At 40.5% G+C, this 21,364-nt stretch overlaps 1 protein-coding gene across 4 annotated transcripts in view; it reads right to left on the reverse strand.

The window, feature by feature from the left end:
* PDE3A (phosphodiesterase 3A) overlaps positions 1-6,862 on the reverse strand; it is a 322,232-nt gene extending 315,370 nt beyond the window's left edge. For all 4 annotated transcript variants that reach the window (XR_003519766.2, XR_004820283.1, XM_027592724.2 and 1 more), the window contains exon 1: positions 5,793-6,862. Coding sequence is in view for 2 of the 4 variants with exons in the window: in XM_027592724.2 (XP_027448525.1) it covers positions 5,793-6,752 (960 nt within the window). In the remaining 2 variants the exon portion in view is untranslated. The remainder of the gene's footprint in view (positions 1-5,792) is intronic.
* Between the last annotated feature and the right edge of the window lie 14,502 nt (positions 6,863-21,364).

Below are 21,364 nucleotides of genomic sequence, written 5' to 3' on the forward strand. Positions count from 1 at the left end.
AAACCTACTCTAAGATCTTACACGAATTCCTTCAACTATTATCTAAGAGGCCATTTAAGCTATTTTACTGATTTCCCCTTTCCTTATGTTGACCTCTCAATACCCTAACTAGCTCTAAGCTCTGGAGAGTTGAGGACTGTATCCTATCTGTTTATAACGTGTATGATTTTTAGCATAAGGCCTAATGCATAGATAAAATGTGTTTGATATGACATTTGATAGTTTCACTGACCAAAGACCCTTATGGATAACATTAGCTAAGGGTCGCTAGCATCTTCTTTTAAGACAGTAGTATACTTTTATGGTGAACACATATGGCCAACTAATATTTTTGACAATCATTATCCAACAGATCTTTCTCTGAACTACAATTTATACACATCTTCAAGATATTTTTCTTCCAGAGATCAAAGCTATGTATTTTATGTTGACGACAGCACAAATATATTCTTAGATCCAAGTTAAGACAACTCCCTAGGAGCATTGGGGGGGCATTTTAAAACTCCCTTTTAAAGAATACTGCCAAGAGTAAAAGTATATATAAGTAATTACTAAAAGGATTAAATTCCCATGTAAAGGAAATAATGTTCATTTGAATAGTAACAGAGCACATCTTTAGGTATAAGAATATGGACATGTCTGAACCTTCTGAGGTTCATTCTGAATTACTTCATAGAGCTTCATTAAAAACATGAACGTATAAAGTAAACATAAGTTGTCAATCTCATGTATCTTGAGGGTTTTTTAGAAGATACAATTACAAATATCACACAGAAGAGAAAGAAGGGGAGGAAGACTCTGTTAGGATAGGAGACAGAAGGCCAACTAAATAAACAATTCACCACAAACATGTAGGGTTATGTGTAATTTCAAGAAGCTAAAGACACTTGCCCTATGCAAAGGCACTGCATCTGCATGTCAAAATCTCTTAGGATACCACAGGATACAACAGTTGCATTGATTACCTTCATACATCCATGAGATTACATCTCACAACAACAATATTTCCTGAAAAATACAACTCCTGCCCTAAATCCAAGATAAACTCATTCTTTCGATAGATTATGTAACACAAGCTTTCGCTGAAGTCTACATAGACTCCATTGGGATGTTCCTGGCACCAACGCTATTAACTGAAATCTTAAAATATACAGAAATATTTCTAACTTTGAGGTTCATAAACATCCCACTTCAATCCTATTTAAATGAGAAGTGAAATTAAATTTGGTAAGGCCTTTATTCAACCAGAGTCCTGCAAAGATTATTCTCAGAGTTTTATTTCCTAATAGAATACAACAAATTCACACAAATGTCACTGAAGATACAATGAATGCTTTTTCATGCCAGTGTCACTCACCCTAGCCTGCCTGCACCCCCTGCCCAGGCTTTTCAAAATGTATTTCATACACAGAGTCACTGTTCTGGTTGTTTATTTAATTAACATGACAGCCCAGCATACACAGCATTTCTTTCAGTTCTACAGTTTTAACTTTTTACACTTTAGACTCAATACAGAAAGAGTAAAATTACTGTTTGACTCCTTCCAACCTCTGTAAATTTATATAGATTCACTATTTCTGTCAGTTAAGACAGTTTTTCAGTATGCTTTAAATATCTGTATATACAAAGTAAAAATCACAATTTTGTCCCCAGACACACAAAAAATTATTTTCCCTTACCTTTCCCAAAGGATAAGAATTTTTTTTAGTGTTTTCAGGAGTTGACATTAATTAATTTTAATTCTGTCAGCAAGTCATATATAGTCAATATCATTCTTTGTATCACCCTGAGTTATATTACTGAAATGTGACTGAATTAAAAACCTGTGATTGTTTTTGAAATTTATTCCATTTGAGAAATACAGTAGGTTATAATGAAATGTATTTAGGAATTTAAAGGGCAATAGATTCTTTACTTTCAAAAGAAATACTTCTGTATTTTAGATCCATAGTACAAACGTAAGTTATACTTATTCAGATAGAAGACGTAACAAGGCCTATCATGTGTCTACCATTAAAAGGCATTTCTATTTCTCATATTTTTGTTTTGTTGTTATTTGCTTTTTCATTTGAAAATATCTTTCTTACATCAATGATGAAAAACTCGATTCTATGGATAACCAACCATCAGACTCCATTACATTCCTACAAAAATCTATGGTTGCTAATGATGTTTAATTAAGAGCTTTAGGGAAATATTTATGGAAAACATTTTGACTTTTAGTTACACAATACGAAGTATATAGCTGCATGTTTCTGACAGATAATGTACCCATCACAAAGAATTTTGTCATTAAGTAGGACAAACACATTAATGGAGAAAGACCTATGCCTTGTGTTTACTTCATGCAAAACCATAGGCAAAACTACTAAATTCTTAACATGTATCTAAAGTAAAATGGCACTGGTTTGGAATCTTTCAAAGATGAATGTGCAAGGTGGTTCACAGTAATTAGTGAGGAATGACTAGCCAATTGCTCTTTGATGTACAAAGAGCATGGGGCCATCCCTTCAAATATGATATCCAAATGGTAAAAACTGCATAATTAAAATTTTGAGTTAAAAAATAACATATATACTAGTCATACAAAATATCTAATAATTCAAGAAATTCTAAGTATCTCTGTGTAGTCCAGTGTTTAGATGGTACAGTGATAACTTGAGAGAGACATACCTACTCTAGGAATGTGAACATCTACTTAGAAAAGATACATACACCTTAATGGACATGTCCACCAACCAAAAAAAGTACAGTTTGACACACTGATCTACAAAATCAGCCTGAGTCTTGAGAATATTGGACTGGTACTACTCAACTAAAAGCCATACAGATGTTACAAATTTTTCTTTCCTAAGAGTAAAGATATGTTCACTTCTGTTCACAGACAGACCCAGTGTCAGATGAATTCTGGGACTGAAGACTAGACCTATTTTTTCTTTGCTGAAAGCCATCCTTATCGTCCACACTGCAAAACTCATTCCATACGCAATATCCAATCTAGAGACTTCACTATGATTTAGGAAGGAAGGCAAAAAGGGAGGCAAATATCTCTGTCAGTTGCTTTCTCTTATGAGAATTTTATCACCTATTCTCCTTGACCTTTTTAGAATCAAGTCATTGAAGAGCGGTAGTTCATAAGTAGCCACTATCGTTCACACAGAGAAGAAAAGGCTGAAATTCTCTCACCTTTAAACCTCACAATGAGCAAGGTCCATAAATTCTTAAGAGGCCTCTGCCAGACTTTCTGTGATTTAAGTCCTTCCACCACTATTTTAAAATTCACTTGTTGCCTGAGTATTGTCTTGAATTGAAAGTAGACATTCTTTCATAAAAGAACTCCTAATCAGGTAGCATGCAGGGCAGGGTTACATACGTGTTTTATAAGTATTTTGATTCTTGACTTCATAAAGTATACAGATACTTTACAGGAGTGTACACTTTGCACTCTTACCCAGAAGTCTGTTTCCTTATGATAAACCAGATAAGATATTTACTATATAGCTCCTCAACTTTTCACACAGTTAGGTTAACGTATGAGATATTGCCCTATCTTATAAGAGACTAGTCCGTGTTAGTTCCCACCCCCCAACACAATTATACTCAGCAACAACTTTAATGGGCCATATATAAAAACCGGTCTTAAGTAACACACACACACACACACACTAACCAGTGCCCTCATTAAAACTTCAAGGATCTAAATTTCCACTAAATGTAACTTTGTTTTTCCATCAACCATAAGAGATACAGACTCTCACTTTAGAACATTCTTCATAAACCCAGCCTTTAAAAAAAAATAGTGACCAAAGAAAATCACCAAAATAGATTACAAATGTGCATTTTCAACAGCATTAATCAGCAAAACATTTAAAAATGCAATGCTCGGTTACTTTCTTATAAATCTGCAGATTATCTGAATTCTCCATTTATCGATCCAAACCAGAGAAAACCAATAAATATCTGCAGATTAATTAACACCGCTGGTTAACTCACCTACCCACTTTATCTTAAATCCACCTTTAAGTCCTTAACTTCTAAAAGTTACATGGAATTTCAGAAATTTAGGAGGCTAAATGATATTAATTTGAAGTTATTTATGATTAAATCACAGATTTGCCTTACAAATTATGGTTCAACTTTGCAGTGATATCACACTCCCTTTTAAGTTAAAGAAAAGTGTTCTAAACATAATTAAACCAGCAGTGTTTTCATTTAAAAAGACATTCTCTCCTGAAACTTTGAAAAGAAAGTAAACTGTGATTTCCCCCTTATGGGTTTACCCTTCAATAAATAGCTTTATTCTGGTGATTTCCAAATTTCTACCAAAACTAAGTATCAGTCAGTGGCCTGTTTTTAACGTCACTCTGAGAGTAAGCTTATACCCAAGAAATATTTGCTTTATCTAAACAAAAAGCTAAATAAGTACATTAGTTTTAAAATAAACACAGAGGCTATGATGCTGTCATTCTGCTAAATAATGTCAAACAACTACATTCCGTGTAATCAACTCCATTTCAAAAACAAACTAACCACCACACCATATGGTGACTGCCATGGCTTAGAAATATCTAAATGATTCTCCACAGAATAACCTAAAAAAAAAGAAAGAAAAAAGCTTACTATATCTTAGGACATCCTCTCACTCACTAAAGTCCTAATAGGGCCACAGATAGGTATAAATTTAAATGGGAAAAGTGTAAATTTCCACTTGCTGAACATAATCAGCTCTCTACAACCCCCACCCACCCCCAAGTGTCATATCTGTTTGGAGTAGAGAAGCAAACACTTAAGTACACCTTTTCAGAAACAATTTGTATTTAAAAATTGGGATTTGTTCTTTTATGTCCTTTATAACAACTATATTCCATGGCCTTAAAACGCTTATTGCTAATAAGGAGATTCATCCCCAAAATTCATTAAACTTTTTTCTAGGACAACTTCACTCATAATTCTAGATTCCTCCTCTTCTTCCTTTCTGAGAGATTTATACCACCAGCAATCTTGGAATTATTCTCTTGAATTAACATTTCCTGTATAATCTGTATAAATCCATTTGAATTTCTAAACATCCACTTAAGTATGTACTCAAGAGAAATGTTTGGGTTTTTTTTTTTAGTTGACAGCAACAGCGCAGTTCAAGACTTTGACAAATTCCGCAGTTCAGACATATTGTTCCCCAAATAGAAGTTTATCATCAGGATACAAAACAAATTTGCATGTAATAAGGTATGTCCCCAAAAACAAACTGGGCACCACCAGATGCAGCCTCTTCAAGGAAAACTTACTGCAAAACCAGAACCTCACCTTCAAGCATTCCTTGCTTTTACTTCAGAATCTATAAACTGACTTCCATAGAGTTGACTTGGCACTTCAGAAGAAACTTTATAAAAAGTATTAAAGAAACCTAGTAAAATCCACGTGTTGAAACATCACCCAGTGCTAAAAAGCTAAACTGGAGGATTTCTGCTAAAGGAGAAAACTAGGAGTGCACCTAAGCGTATGGAAGTTGTATGCCAGGTGTAGCAGATCTAAGAAGTTGGCCCAGGTGTGGAAGACCCTGCAAATGCCATCTAGTTTTGTTCCTTGTTATTGTCTCTGTTGTTCAGGTTATAAAATACTGTGCGAGACGGGGAAAATAACTCCCTAGTTTCCTACTGAGTCTGAAGTTACACCACTTTTCTAGACTATCTTTCCTTTAGTTCCCAGCCCTCGGATTCCCTCCACTTTGTGGCGAATCCCCAGCGTTTCAAGTCTTCCCGAGAGGCGAGTGAGAGGAGCTCGCCAGTGCTTACCTGTTCCCTCGGTATGCAGGGCAGGGAGGTCCTCCGATGGGACTTGCTGCTGCAGCCGGACATCTCCGCGGACACCACGGAGCTGGACCGCCTCCTCCTCTTAAATACTGGGATATCTTCCTTGGTCCCAGCAATTTGCTGGGACCCGAAGTGCTCCCTCGGAGCCGCCCCCGCGGACTGCGGCAAGATTTGCTCCACGTACCTGGCCAGGAGGAGCCCCAGCACGCCGGCCAAGTACGCCAGGTAAGGTCTCCAGGCGACCTTGAACCTCTCTAAGGAAATGAGGGACACGGTCCTGACCGCGCTAGTCAAGGCGATCATGAGGACGCCCAGCCTCAGCCTCAGCACCAGCCATGTCGCGGCGGCCAAGCAGCTGAGCACCACCCCCGCGGCCGGGAGCGAGAGTAAGTGATCCTCCCCGACGCCCAGCCCAATCTGGACGAGCGCTTCCCCCCCGCAGCAGGCGGCTAGCAGTGCGACGGCCAGAGGCAAGCGCACCCCGGCGCGCAGGAGGTACAAGCCCATCCAGAAGAAGGCACACAGAAGACTGAAGAGCAGCGCCGAGGGCTGCAGCCAGGGGCTGAGCGGCGCGCCGCCCCCAGGAGCACCTCCCCGAAGCCCCGGGAAGACGCCCCCTTCTGCTCCCGGGGCCGCTTCCTCCTCCGCCGCCGCCGCCACCTCCTTACTCTGCTCCAGGTCGCGGCCGATCTCCCCGCGCACCAGCCTCACCAGCAGGGCCAGCAGAAAGGACAGGGAGCCGGCGCACAGCGCTGAGGAAAGTTTCCGGGAGCGCCGGAGCGGCTGCAGCACCAGGTCTCCCCAACGGCCGTGGCTGCCGGAGTCCCGCGACCGTGCGGGGCCGGCGCTAGCGGGACAGTCCGGGCCCGCCGCGGGGGCTGAATACACCCCACCGTGGCCGGGCTTGTCCCCGACTCGCGCGGCCTCGCGGGGCACTGCCATTGTGTGCCCTCCTCACGGAATCCCCAAGGTCCCCCGGACGCCCCCACCCCGATACATGCACGCACGCACTCTGTCCCTAATCCCACCCTCGGAATCCCTCCTTCTCCCCAGGCCCCCCAAGCCACCGCAAGTTTCAGCTTTCCAATAACTCCTGGAGAATCCTGGATGCTCCAAAGAGACGCCTTCAAGTTAAAAGCTAGCACAGGCAGAAACGATCAGACTTCCTCCTTTTCGCTCTTTGAAAAACTCTTAAAAATTGTGCTCCACCCCCACCCCCCTATTTCTATCCTCCGGGGTCTCTTCCTACTTCAGGATTTTAGAGATTGCCCCACGCGTCCGGCGCACGGGGGCTGCAGAAGCTGGAGGAGCCGGGGGCGCAGGGCGAGCTCGGGGCCATCTCGGGCGCCGCTCGGCGCAGCGTTGCTGCGCGCCGGGCCCGCGGCAGACGGAGGTACCCCTTCTCTTCCTTCCTGCAGCTCCTTCTCTATCACTCTTTCTTTCTCCTCGGCAGATCCTCCCCGGCACGGCCCCAGGAAGCAAACCGCCATTCCCCCGGGCAGAAAGCAAAGCCTCCCCTGCGTCTGTCGGTCCAGCTCATGGCAAAGGGTGGAGGAAAGAAAATGGAAATGGGGCTGAGAAATAACCAAGAAGTTGCTAAGTCCCGTCGGAAAGAGACACAGCCCGAGAGGCTAGCGGCAGCCGCAAGAAGGGAGGGAGAGCGAGCGAGCTGGAGAGGAAGGGAGGGTGAGAGGAAGGGAGGGTGAGAAGGGAGGATGAGAATTACTTTTTTTCCCCTTCTTTTTGGTGCGATGTAGGTGGTGATTTGCAGTTTTGCAAAAGGGAAACGAGTGGGGACGACTGGTTAAAACTGTATAAAGAAGCAGGCAACTGGAGTGACCAGCAATTCCGCTTGCTTGCTTTCTTTAAGGCAACTCCCTAGGAAAGCTTTCCCAGCCAAGCTCCCGCCTCCTCCTCCAGAGGAGGCGCTGCTCTCAGCTCTTTGCTCCATTCGCCGGAGCGGGTCCCGCACTTCCAGCTCGCTGGAGAAAGGGTTGCTGAGGCCGGTCCTCCGCCCAGCTTACCGAAGCCGGGGTCGCGGGGGCCTGTGGCTGACCCTCAGGCTTAGCTCCCTAGGACGCTAAGAAAAAAAGATTGTCCTTGGCTACATGGCAGGCAGTGGAAACCGACATACTTCCTTCTGTCATTAAAAATGACAGGCACATCTACTGTCAGTGACTCAAAGGTGCTTCTTAGTTCTCAAGTCATTTACAACAAGCAAACCAATTTCAGGTGGCACTGAAATGCTTCAGCCGCTCCTCCTGGAAGGTCTGTTTGAAACAGAGAACCCAAGCCTTTCCTATTGTTCCAAATGATGGAAAATCTCAGCAAGTTACCAAGATCCTAATAGCATTATTAAATAGGGCTGGGGGGAGCATTCCTGTTTTACAAATAGTTACTTAAAAAGTCCAGGGCCTGAGAGTATTAGGCAGCAGCTGTTGATGCTGGACGGTAAATACATTAAGTGACCATAGAAGGTTTACCAAATTAAGCCTAAATAGTCAATCAGAAAGGAATTAAAAGAAATCTCAAGGGGGAGGTGAGGCTAGGTAGGTTAACACCAGGAAAGCATTGAGAAGACGTGTCTGGTTGTGAAAAATTGTGTCTACCATAAAGAAAACTTGAGAAAAAAATCAGTACCCTAGTTAGGAATGTTTACAAGATGCACCATTTATGTACTGTAGTAGTGTAGTATATGAGAAACTAAAGAAAAATTTTAAAACTAACTTGCGGCAGAGTATGAAAAATCATTCAATATCTGTTCAATAGGCTTTTAAAAATCCATCAATGTTGGGAGCTAGTTCCTTTTTACACTGAGAACATAAGAGTATGATAGTCCACTCTCATCCATGTTTAATATGGGATGTCATTTGCCTTCACTAATACTAATAATACAATTTTGTCTTAATTATCTTGACATTCCAGGTTAAAGTGTGTTTCTAGCCGGGAGTATTTGGATAATTGGTTCAATATGCCACTATATTTTGTGTGTAGAGATGAAGTAATATAAAGAAAAGCCAAAGGAGATACTTGAGATAAAATTAATTCCTGGGGGTAGTGGAGGAAGACGGCAGAAGTCTTAAACTTAGCTTCATGGAAAACAGCCTGCTTGCCTTAGGGGCAGGTATTAATATTAATTTATGATATAAATGGATATGAGGAGCTATGATGACTCTCCGTCAGATGTCCAGAACTTTACTATCACATGGAGCACAAGTTGGGCAGCTAGTCAATGGCACTGGATACCATCTGTTTAATAATTAAGGAAACAGAAGCAACAATGTCTTTGCCAAAGACAAATGAGCCCCCTAGCATGCACACATACTTCTCTGAGTTTCCTTTTTTGATGTATGATTCATATGCCAGAGCCTACCTGGAATAGTTCAGAGTGAAAAAACCTTGATTGGAAAATCATGCTAATATCCATCAGCATCAAAAATAGCATATTAAAATGAAAACTATGGCATGTATCAAGGTTAGAAGGAAAGCATAGTGAGGGGAATTTTAGGATATTTCTATTTTCTGTTCCTTACTCCCCACAAGGATCTCAGTTCTTTAGAAAAAAAAAATTATAAAAACTGAATTTGTAAGAGATGGAATGTAGACATTTTACAAAATTGTAACAAAAAAAATAAAAATGGCATTTGTTCACACAGCAAAACAAAAATACTAGATCTGCTGTTAAAATGACACTCCTGAGGTGTTCAATATTGTTACAGAGGTGATGTCTTGGTATCTGGCTTTCTCCCCTTTCTCAACAAAAATCACAACCAGAAGGCTATTTGCCCCACATGAAGGAAAGAAAGTAGATGCCATCACTCCCTTTACCCCTTGCCATCCAGAACCTGGAAGCAAATGAGCGAAAATAACAAATACTCTTATTAGAAGAGAGATGCAGAAAGCTACAGCACCATACTGAAAGAAGTGACAGAGACCGTGTAGATTATATTAAATGAAGACCCAAGACATAACGTGCACATCAAGTAATCAAAACTGCCCATTTTCTACAAATAGTGATGAGTCCTAATTCAAGAAAGTGACAACACAGCCAAAGGATAAGAAAAATGTGGTACACAGGAAAGTAGCATCCAAGTCTTTCCTACCATACGTTGATGTGTTCTCCATCACATCAGTTTTTCTCATTGATAACATTAGTAACTCATTTGTATATGAGACTCTTAAGTGAAAAGCATGCTGATTCCACATACACAAGACAATTTGTCATTTGGGAGACTAACAGAATATACATACACACACACACACACACACACACACACACACACACACACACACACACACACATAACATATGTTTGTATCCTTACATAATAATTCCACTTTCCAGAAAATGGAAAGAAAAATTCAAATTTGACTTGGTAAAGCTCTCTACTTAGCCAAATCTGGCAACGGTGTCCGTTAGTACTTTGTGAAGAGCATCTAGAAATCAACCCCGTTGGATATCATTTGCCAAATATAGTTATGCTCAAGGGAATTCTGTTAAATTTTAAAAGTTATACTCTGTAGCAGGGATTTACTCATTCCCTACTACCTACCTGACCTCTCTGCACATATATCAAATGGGTATCTAGAATATAATTTTCCAAAACAAAATTCTTACTTCCAACTCCTTCCCTGCCCTTTCACCAAGCCCCATGTACCCAAATTATTTCTCCTCAGTCCTCCCACCTCAGGAAAAAAACATAACCACCCATCTAGTTGCTCAGGCCCCAAAAGAGGGTACTGCCCTCAATTCCTTCTTTTATTTACCTCACTTTACTTCCAATCCAATAGCAAGTCTTTTTTATTCTATCTAAGATATATCTTGACTCCATCTGCTTTTCATCATCTCTCATAATAACCAACCAAGGACATGTGTCTAAACGCATGATTTTTTATCTAGACATCTCTGGCCAGGACAATTGCAATAACTTTCTAACGGGTCTTGCTCTGCTACCATTCATTTTCTACACAGCAGCCAGAGTGAGAATTTTAAAATGTAAGTCAAATGATGTCACTCCTTGTTTAAAACCATCTCAAGGTGGGGCGCCTGGGTGGCTCAGTTGGTTGGGCGACTGCCTTCGGCTCAGATCATAATCCTGGAGTTTCGGGATCGAGTTTCGGGATCGAGTCCCGGGATCGAGTCGTATCGGGCTCCCCGCTCAGCAGGGAGTCCGCTTCTCCCTCTGACCCTCTTCCCTCTTGTGCTCTCTGTCTCTCATTCTCTCTCTCTCAAATAAATAAATAAAATCTTTAAAAAAAATAAAAATAAAAATAAAACCATCTCAAGGTGGCTCATTGAACTTGCAGTTCTCATAGCCACCTATAGGGACCTTCATGATCTTTGCAAACCATCTTCCGTGACCTCTTCTATTCTAATTCTCCTACTTCACAAGTGCAACACTGTCCATCAGAAAGTTCTTCAATGATGAAACTATACTCTGCACTGTCAAATATGGTAGCCACTAGTCACATGAGGTTTTTGAGTACTTGAAACACAGTGCCACTGAGGAACTGAGTTTTTATATATTTTTTAAATTAATTTAATTTAATAGCTTCACATGGCTAGTGGCTCCGGGGAGGGGGTGGGTGCATCTCTTGCCCCTCAAGCCATTGTTCTGTTCTTTATCATGTCAAATTGAAAATCCTGCTCAGGACCTTAATATCTGCAGAATTTCACAGAGCTGCTTCCTGCTCCATCAGCTCTGATCTTAAATATTACCTTTTTAAGAAAAGATTTTTCCCAAACATCTTATCAAGAAGTCTGATACTTCAGACATTTTGTCATTCACTACCACAAGACCCTGTTGCATTCTATTTATAGTACTTATCACTATACAAAATGGTCTTGCTCCTTTATTTGTTTGCTTGTTTATCATATATCTCCCTTCACTAGGGGGTAAGTGCTATGTGAACAAAGACCCTGAACATCTTTGTCTTGTTTGCTGTGTCCCACCAATGACCAGGATTGTGCCCGACACATGGTAGGAGCTCTGCATACTTGCTGAATAAATTCTTGATGAATGAACGAAGTCAACGAATAAAGGATGAGAGAATAAAAGAAACATATCTTTATCATCTTATGAAGTCCTAAGTTAAAGACAATCTTCGTATGTTTATACAACTAATTTCACAAGTGGATAGATCCTGCAAAATCTTCACTGAAGATTCTGAAGTGGACTGAGAGGCAGAATCATGCAGCAACACTTTTTACAGAGTGTTGCTTAAAAAAAATCGATTCATAAATTATTTATAAGCAAAATAGGTAATAATCAAGGTTTTGGAAACTTTGTATTGATTCTCAGATGCAATGTCCATAATCCACAGCAGTTTTGTGGTAGGAACAGAGTGAAAAACAATTTAACCATATGCATCTGGGTAGCAAGTCAGTGGAGAAAGAGGATTGGGGGATATCTAAATAAAAATTACTAAAGAGTCATATATCACATCATGTTCTGTGGCATAGTCTCCAACTCTTCCAATTAACACTACTCTAGAAGTTGAATTTAAATTTAGAAAATTAAACATTTTGCCAAGATAGACCTTACTAATGTTCATTATTCCACATCTAATCAGGGAAAAAAAACATAGAAAGCCTTTATTTATTAATGCAACATCCCCCTCCTTCTGTGGAGTGCTGCCCCTCTTTAATTTCCAAAGAATTTAACAATTTTGGAAATAGAATTGTGAACTTGTATGGAAACCTTATAGGACAGGTGCCTGGGTGGCTCAGTCGGTGAAGCATCTGCCTTCAGCTCAGGTCATGATTCCAGGGTCCTGGGATGGAGAACCCAGCATCGGGGCTCCCTGCTCAGCAGGGAGTCTGCTTCACCTTTTGCCTCTGCCCCTCCCCCTCAGCTCCTGCTTTCTCTTTCTCACGCTCTCTCGCTCGCTCGCTCGCTCTGCACTCTCTCTCTCTCTCTCCAATATTATAGGAAAAAAGCAAGGTGTGAGGACAGATTGCTCCCCACAAAACTGTTACTAACAGCTTCAGACTGTCTACAGTACAAATCACCAGGACAGTTACCTTTATCTTCCATGCCCTCTAGATCCACATTGTCTGACACAGAGTTGGCGTTTCCTACAACATGCTTTGGGTGTTTAACTGCTGGCTCCACCTTTTCTAAACAGACTGTCAAGGAAATCAGAGTGCTTTAGGTACAGGGCTGCCCAACCTTGTCCACTTTGTGGCACATGCAGAAAATGATAATATTTGCCACAACGGATTTAAGGGACAAAGCCTGTTGCAGACAAAGGCTTCAGGCACAGGGCCCGAGGAGATCATAATCTAGGGCACAGCCACAGCTCTAACGGGTGGCACTTTATCTGGGAATTTTTGAAACAGCCAGTACTTGATTCACTAATTAAATGTAACTCTTTCTTCTGAAAGCTGTTACAATAAACACTGGATGAATCCCAAGGTCTCAGTAGCTTGCTGACTACCATATTCATCTTTCTTAGCCCTTCCTTCCAGTCACTTCCCCATAAATTCCCTCAGTTGGTCTCCAACACAAATGCATGATTTCTTATCTAGTTCTAAAATTTGGAAATGAGACACATTAGGTGTGATTTGTAAAATAGACATGATCATGGAATCATGATCCAAATCCAAATCTTTCCTCCCATACATTAATATGTTCTCCATAACATCAGTTCTTCTCATTAATAACATTAGTAACTCATTAGTAACACCAGTAATTTCAGTAACTCCTCTAGACCTGTAACTCTTCAAAAAGTGAATTATTATGTAAGGATACAAATATATATTTTGTTAGTCTCCCAAATAACGATAAATTGTTTTGTGTATGTGAAATCAGCCTGCTTTTCACCTATAGACATCTAAAGGTGATGTTCTGTATAGAAATGAAGACTAATTGCTTTCCTTTCTAGAATTCTTGACACCCTCCATGTCTCAACCTCAGGGGACAAGGGTATTAAGGAAGAAGGAAATCACAAGCCATGAGAGCAGAGCACAGAGTACCTGAGTCAAATAGAAGAGCTGGGAATGCAGTTATTGTACATCTATTTTTGTACAAATAGCAAAATACTATAAAAAGTGTGAGTAGTAAGAGCTTTAAAATTGCTTATATTACTATTTTAAAGAGGTTGGGGTTTTTTTGTGTTTTGTTTTTTTTTTAATAAATTGTTCCACTTCTCTGCTTTAGCGCCATCAGCATGACAGGCTTAATTGAATCTTTCTGTAATGATTCAAAATCTTGTAGTGTCTCAGACCCATCATTATGAATAGTAATTTTCAACTGTGTCTGTAGAAGTAAATGGTAGTAGAAGGATGGGGGTTGGGCTGACAGTGAACTAATTTCTGTTCAGTAATAATTACTTTAAAAATAACCATAATCTCAAGACACATGCAGTATGTTGGCAAAGGCCTGGAAGTAATAAAGATTTACTCTTGTGCCTTATTCTTTAAGACCACTCACTTTAATTTCAAAACAAAACAAAAATTCTCTTCCATGAGACTCTGGATAGAGCCACAAAATAAAGTATAAGCAATCAAAGAAACTAAATATTTTGTTGTTGGGGCAAAGGTGGGCAGAGAGCATGTAATAAGGGAAGAGTTGCAGGGATTCTCAATAACATCATCTTCATGAACGAATTACAATCCATATTTACTGAAGTCTGCAATAATGGGCTTCTCTATTAAAGGGACACCTCAAGTGCTTTTATAAAGAGGAACAAATTTTACAAGGAATATGTAATAGCATGGAAAAAAAATCTACTTTGGCAGAAGAAGTAGAAGAAGAAAGTACAGTTCCCACCAAATAAATTGCTGGTAAATTGTCTAAGACTGAGCTCTTACCTCCTGAGCAAATACTTCAGTCCTGCTGCTGCTACTGATGTACAGAACATTTTAAAATGCTAGAATTTAAGGATCATTTTTGTTTTCAATTAGAGCATACTGATAGAGAAAAATTCAATGGTTACTTGATAGAAAAAATATATAGATATAGCCTATTTCTTTCGATATTCCAACACCACTGAATTTTAAAGTTAGTTTTTACTTTACCCTCAGAAGTTACAATAGCACCCAAACTATTACTTTTTGTGCGTGTCCTAGCAAGATGCCAGGAGAAAATTGTGCACAGCCTAGAAACAAGTTTGGTCTATAAATGTAATCCTTTTTTATATGAAATCTACTAGTGTTCCTAAAGGTTAATACAATGTTTTGAACTTCCTCATCATTTTGGAGGAAATCATAATCAGATATATTATACATATTATATTTCAGTAAAACTGGGGCGGGGGGAAGCTTCCCCTTACATTGAAGTAAAATCTGCCTCTTTTCAAATGTATTTCCCAGTTCTGCTTTTGGGGAAATACAAAATAAGACTTTGTTAGTTTCCATACAGAGCAGCATTTAAAATATTTGAAATCTTTATGAAGCTTTATTTTCCTCAAGAGAGAAATTCCCAGTTTGTAGAACAATTTACTGGGCAATGTGGATTTTGGCCCTCCAGGATCTTCATGGCCTTTATACCTGCTTAGCAGCAGCATTATGGAACGCTCTAGGTCTGATTTTGCTGATAAAGAAGAGAACAAAACCACTGTATTAGTTCTCATGATCAGGGATTTTTTTATATTAATGTAACTTTAAAAATATGTCAACTGTGTTTTCCAGCTATATTTATGTTGTTGTTGTTGTTCATAGTTCATTTGAACTACCAGAATTTTGAATGTTGATTGCAGCAAGAAATAGCCCTCTCATTATGTGTTAAAATTTTTTCATTGTGCATTTTAATCAAAAACAAGAGTCCTATAGGTAAAGCAGCATTCCCAGCAAGGTGTGTTTAGAGCTTAAAAAGGATATTTCTCAGAATATCCCAGGGTCCTGCATTGGGCTCCTTGCTCAGCAGGGAGTCTGCTTCTCTTTCTCCCACTCTCCCTACTTGTGGTCTCTCTCTCTCTCAAATGAATAAATAAAATCTTTTTAAAAATTTAAAAAAGAAAAAAAATTATATTTTGCATTATTTCTGATACTGCTAAAAGAAGAATCACTATTACTTCTGCCTAAGCTTAAGCATGTCATTTTTTTTAAAGATTAATTCATTTGAGAGAGAGAGAGAGAGAGAGCACGAGCAGGGAGGGGCAGAGGAAGAGAGAGAATCTTAAGCAGGCTCCACACCCAGCACAGAGCCCTATGCAGGGCTCAATCTCACACCCCTGAAATCATGACCTGAGCTGAAATCCAGAGTCAGATGCTTAACTGACTGAGCCACCCAGGTGCCCCATGGTATGTTGTTTTTACAAATGTACTGGTTTTCTCTGTACATTTCACACATTGGAACTCTTTGGATGTTTGGTTAATTTGTTATGAAATAATTGCTAAATATCATGTAAAGCAAAATTTTAAAAATTGAAAATACAAAGACTTAGTCTTTGGCTATTATAAAGCAGTTTATCCTGAAAAGAAATACTTACAAGCACAGGTTTCCACCATAATCTGAAAGGAGAGTGTATCTATGAAAACATTTGTAAGCCAAAATGGAGTAAAGCAAAGAAGCAATTATCATTAATCTATCGGAAAAATTTTGAACACTCCCACATCTCCAAAATAACCTCTCTTAGGCTTTTCTGATACCTTCGGACACATCTTGCTAACGGACGGACAAATAAATTGAGATAAAGTACAGATGCTCACAGACACAGGTCAAAGTCGTGGCGGTTTAATGCTGAGATGTTAAACAGAGTTTGCCGGAAGAAGCTTGCTGGTGCCCCTCACTGTTCGGGGCGTGCACTACCTCTGTAACAGCTCGGCTCGCTGTAAGACACTGAACATTATTTGCACTTCTTGCCTTTTTTCATAAAAATGAAAATCCTCTTCCGATGTTTTTCAGTTAGCAAAAACAAGTACTAATATGGGTCTTTTGTAAAAACAAAGTGGTGTACCACGAAACTTGGGGGATACCTGTCTTTAAATATAGTTGTTTGGGTGGCTCAGTCAGTTAAGTGACTGCCTTCCACTGGGTTGTGATCCCGGAGTCTGGGATTGAGCCCTGCCTCGGGCTCCCTGCTCGGCGGGAAGTCTGCTTCTCTCTTTCCCACTCCCCCTGCTTGTGTTCCCTCTCAAACTGTGTCTCTCTCTGTCAAATAAATAAACAAAATCTAAAAATAATTTAATATAGTTTCAATCTTTGCTTTTGAAGACGATTTATTAACATTGTTCACATGAAATATCTGAAATGGGTGGAGAGGATAATAGCATCCTAATTGCCTAAATATAAACAGAGGCACAGACATTCCAGGTGCCTCAATTAAGGTACCCCACAATTCAGTATGAATTCCTGGTCTGTTGATGCCATGATCCAGCAATTTATGTATTTGGCATCTCTAAGTAAATGCAGCTGAGGAATACTGGCACTTGACCAGTTAACCTACACTCCTCATATTCACGTGTTATTTGTATTTGTAGCTGCACTGGAGCTTACAGAATCTAGGGCTATTTATTATCCCACTGTACTGTCTCTTATAAGAAAGCAATATGCTAGTCTACTATTTCTTCCATTAATATGGAGTTCAGAAAAGAAGACATCTGGGCTTCTCCGTACAATCAATATCTCACATTCAGAGGCCATATTAGTTAATCTGAGTTGATGTCTGCCTGAAACGGTGAGGCATTTTTTTCATTCTACTGGAACCACAGCGCTATGGTAACTTTCCACAGAAATGGCAAATTACATACGGAGCTCAGGCTCTATGATTTTCTTTAACCAAAATCTAGTAAGTGATGCATGGAAGAAAGCAATGTGGTTCTTGTCCCATCCCAAGAAAAGGGGTGACTCTAAATAAATTTAGGAATGTTTAAGTTTTCTCCGATAATCACTCTCCTCTCCTTGACCTAATCTTTACATTGATTTTTTCTTTTTTTTTTTACCTTAGTCCATTTCTTATTAAGAATAAATTTGACATTCTTGCTCTGATTTTGTAATCATAATTAATGTATTACATGTAAAGTTACAGGTGACACATAGTGAAGAGTTCTGGAAGTTATGGGTGACATATAACTAAACAGGGTCAGGAAAAGCTTTCAGGTTATTTGAAGTCAAAACAATTATCATTCACTATGTATCTGTTTCCATTTCCTATCCCAAATATCAGCTACTGAAGGGACTAAAAAAAAACCCAGAAAATACCTCAAAATACAAGTAATTTCATCACCATATATACAAATACTGGAGTGGTTCCTTAAATTAGCCCTTACTATATAAACTTATCAAGAAAGGGGATCTATCTCTCTTTTTTTAAGATTTTATTTATTTATTCATGAGAGACAGAGAGAGAGAGAGAGAGGCAGAGGGAGAAGCAGGCTCCCCGCAGAGCAGGGAGCCCAATGCAGGACTCGATCCCAGGACCCTGGGATCATGACCTGAGCCAAAGGCAGATGCTTAACCAACTGAGCCACCCAGGCGTCCGGGGATCTATCTCTTCTCTACAAATGCATTTATACCCCAATAAGAAAGTGAAGAAAGTGATTCAAACAGGTGTTTTGTTTTGCTACTCTGTAAAACAAGAGTTCAGGATAAAATTTTGAGTTAATCTGTTTGGATTTTCTCCTATAGGAATGTTAATCATCCTCCTGAAATTTCCATACGTCTTCTTTTTTCTAGACTTTCTTAAGAAGCCAATATCGCTACCCAACTGGAACCAGATTGTTGAACACAAGGATACATCCTTAACCTTATAAAAATGCCCTGGAATTTTTAATGAGCAGAAGTGGTCAGAACCTCGGTCTTACATCTCATCCAATGGATGGTTCTCCTGTAGCACAGTGCTCCATAACCCAGGGCTGGGAGTTGGCTCCGGACCACCTTGGGATGGAAGAGGGCCACCTACTGAATCACCGCCACCACATCCTGCAGCTTCTTCCATCCAAGTCTTCCCTGGGCCCACCCCTGCTGAACTCCCGAGGTCTGAAGAGATCACAGCTTTAGAGCATTTCATTACAAATTTTAAATTTCCAGTCTCTGGTTTTCATATTGCATTTCAAGATCAACATCCTTATTAGTAGTAGTATACTTTTTACTTTAAAATTTTATAACACCTTTTCCACTGACAAATTCAAAGCAGGCTACTGAACTTCATTACCACACAGGCAGAAATCCTCACAGCACCTCTATGAAAAAGGTGTTAAATGAAAGGGGGGTGGGGAGGTGAGGGAGAGGGAGAGAAAGAGAGGTCACCATCACCTCCTCTTACAAAAGCCCAATCCTTAATAATTAATGAATGAAAAGACATCTTGAATCTAGTGGTCATGGAGAGTAATTGCCATATATTTTCTCAGCTGCCTCTAAATTAAAATGGTAATAATTTAACCAATATATTTGGACCGACGGCTAAAATAAGTCCCCTCTTGCACCCAAGCAGTAGAACTAAGTGGGATCTGAACAGACTACTCTCTGTTACCACTTGATTGCAAAAAACTCACACGTTGTACTCAGTGACTGAGTACTTCAAGTCCTGCTCACTTTAACAGCTGTTGTTCTCTGTCCTTACTGAAGAGGTCCTGAAAATTGGGAGGACGTGGGTTATGTTTGTTTTGCTTTATTTCCTTTTCTCTGTCCGCAGGCCTTCCTTATGTAAAGGTTTCTGATGTCCAAATGATAACATCAAATAAAGGATAAAATAAAATAAGGGATACTTTGAGTGATAAAAGATCAAGGGTCCAGCTATTGAGATGCAGTTATGTACATAAATGTATATAGTTCATCCATTGGATGAGATGAATCTATAGTTCATAGTATAGCCAACAGTTCTTCACCTCATATCTAACGCCCCTCTGGTGTGAGGGTTTTCTCCCCACACTACCAAGCAAGCAGTTCTCAGACTCCTGCTGGGTGCCCACAATTCAACTCAATTCTGAGGCTATCTACCCAGCGATAGCATCAGATCCCACAGGCTAAGGGCTCAGTCCTTTAAGAGCTTCCTCTGCCCCCAGCCTTCAGACACCAGTTGGAAGCCCAGTTTGTCACTGGTGCTTGTGGCCCATCGGATATAGATTAGAGATTCCAATGACCTCCTCAGGTTCAGTTAATTTGCTGGAGCAGCCCAGAGAACTCAGGCAAGCACTACTTACTAGATTACCAGTTCACTGTAAAAGATTATGACCCAGATGGAAGAGATGCATAGGACAAGGGATGGGGCAGGGGGCAGAGCTCCCATGTTCTCTCTGAGCACGCCACTCTCCCTGAATCTCCATGGGTTCACCAATCTGGGAGCTCTCCAAACCCCCTCCTTTTGAGTTTTTGTGGCATCTTTATTATATAGTCATGATTAATTAAATCATTGGCCATTGGTGATTAATTCAACCCCCAGCCCCTCTCTGCTCCCCAGAGGTGGGGGATGAGCCACCTCATGAACATAACAAAAGACACCTTTATCGGTCTCAGCATTTTGGAAGTTCCAAGAGTCTCAGGAGTTCTGTGTGAGAACAAATACATCTTTCTTATTATAAACCACAAGATCACAGCCCCCTTTTCTAACAAATACTTTGTAGCATTAAGTGTAGCAGATGCAGTCACTTCCCTTCCATATCCCTTGGTTGTACACATCAGTGACTTCTGACTACCAATCTCTGCCAGGGGATTTTTACTGGTTGCAGAAGAGTGCCTGCCTCACCCACTGGGGCAGGCCAGAAGATACTAGTGGAAAAGAATGGAGAACGACCACATAAGGGTACAGAAAACAGGGGAGGGGAGGCGTGGTAGGGGCAGAGCCTCACCTGGGGACACGGCCAGGATTTCAGACACCTAGAACTCTGGCTGCTGCCCAGACATATTGGGCATCCCATGCCCACAGTTGAACAGGCGAACGGAAGTTACTATACTGATTGTCACGAGCTGACACGGTTGCTGCCTCGTATTGGGAGCAGGGAGGAATATGACTGAAACTCATGGAATTCACTGAGGCTCCTCTTGGTGCTTTCCATCTCAGGGGATAATCTGACAAGATCAAGACAACATATGGCTCAGAACACTCACAGATCTAGGTCTGTATTCCCCCACCGAGCAGGAGACTTAGGCCAGCACAAGCGCTAGCTGGAAGTGAGGTGATTCTAAAATGGGGAGTAGAAGAGGTAATTTTGCTTCAGAAATTGTGTGTGTGTGTGTGTGTGTGTGTGTGTGTGTGTGAGAGAGAGAGACAGAGAGAGAGACAGAGAGACAGAGAGACAGAGAGACAGAGACTTGCTAGCACTTTGGAGAATCACTAACAAAACAGATTAATTTCAAGCAGGGCATGAGTGGAGGTGGGTGGCGCAAGGGGTGGACTGGAGCAGACATTGTTAGTGTCCCACTTATCAGTGCTTGCCCTAAAATTGCCTACAAACACCTCTTTGTATTCACACTTGTGTCCCTCTGCCTGGGGTCTTTCTTTAGCCACAGGTCCATGCTTGATCCACACTTGAAAAAGGCCAGAAATGCTAGGCAGCCAGAGTCCCTGGGAGTAGCCCCCAGTCAATGACAAATGGAAATGGATAAATTAACACTCTAGCTTCCTTATACCTCAGGTGTCATAGTTGAGAGATGGTGCTCTGCACCAACTCAC

This window comes from Zalophus californianus, chromosome 9 (assembly GCF_009762305.2).
Source record: "Zalophus californianus isolate mZalCal1 chromosome 9, mZalCal1.pri.v2, whole genome shotgun sequence".
In the NCBI taxonomy this organism is placed as follows: domain Eukaryota; kingdom Metazoa; phylum Chordata; class Mammalia; order Carnivora; family Otariidae; genus Zalophus; species Zalophus californianus.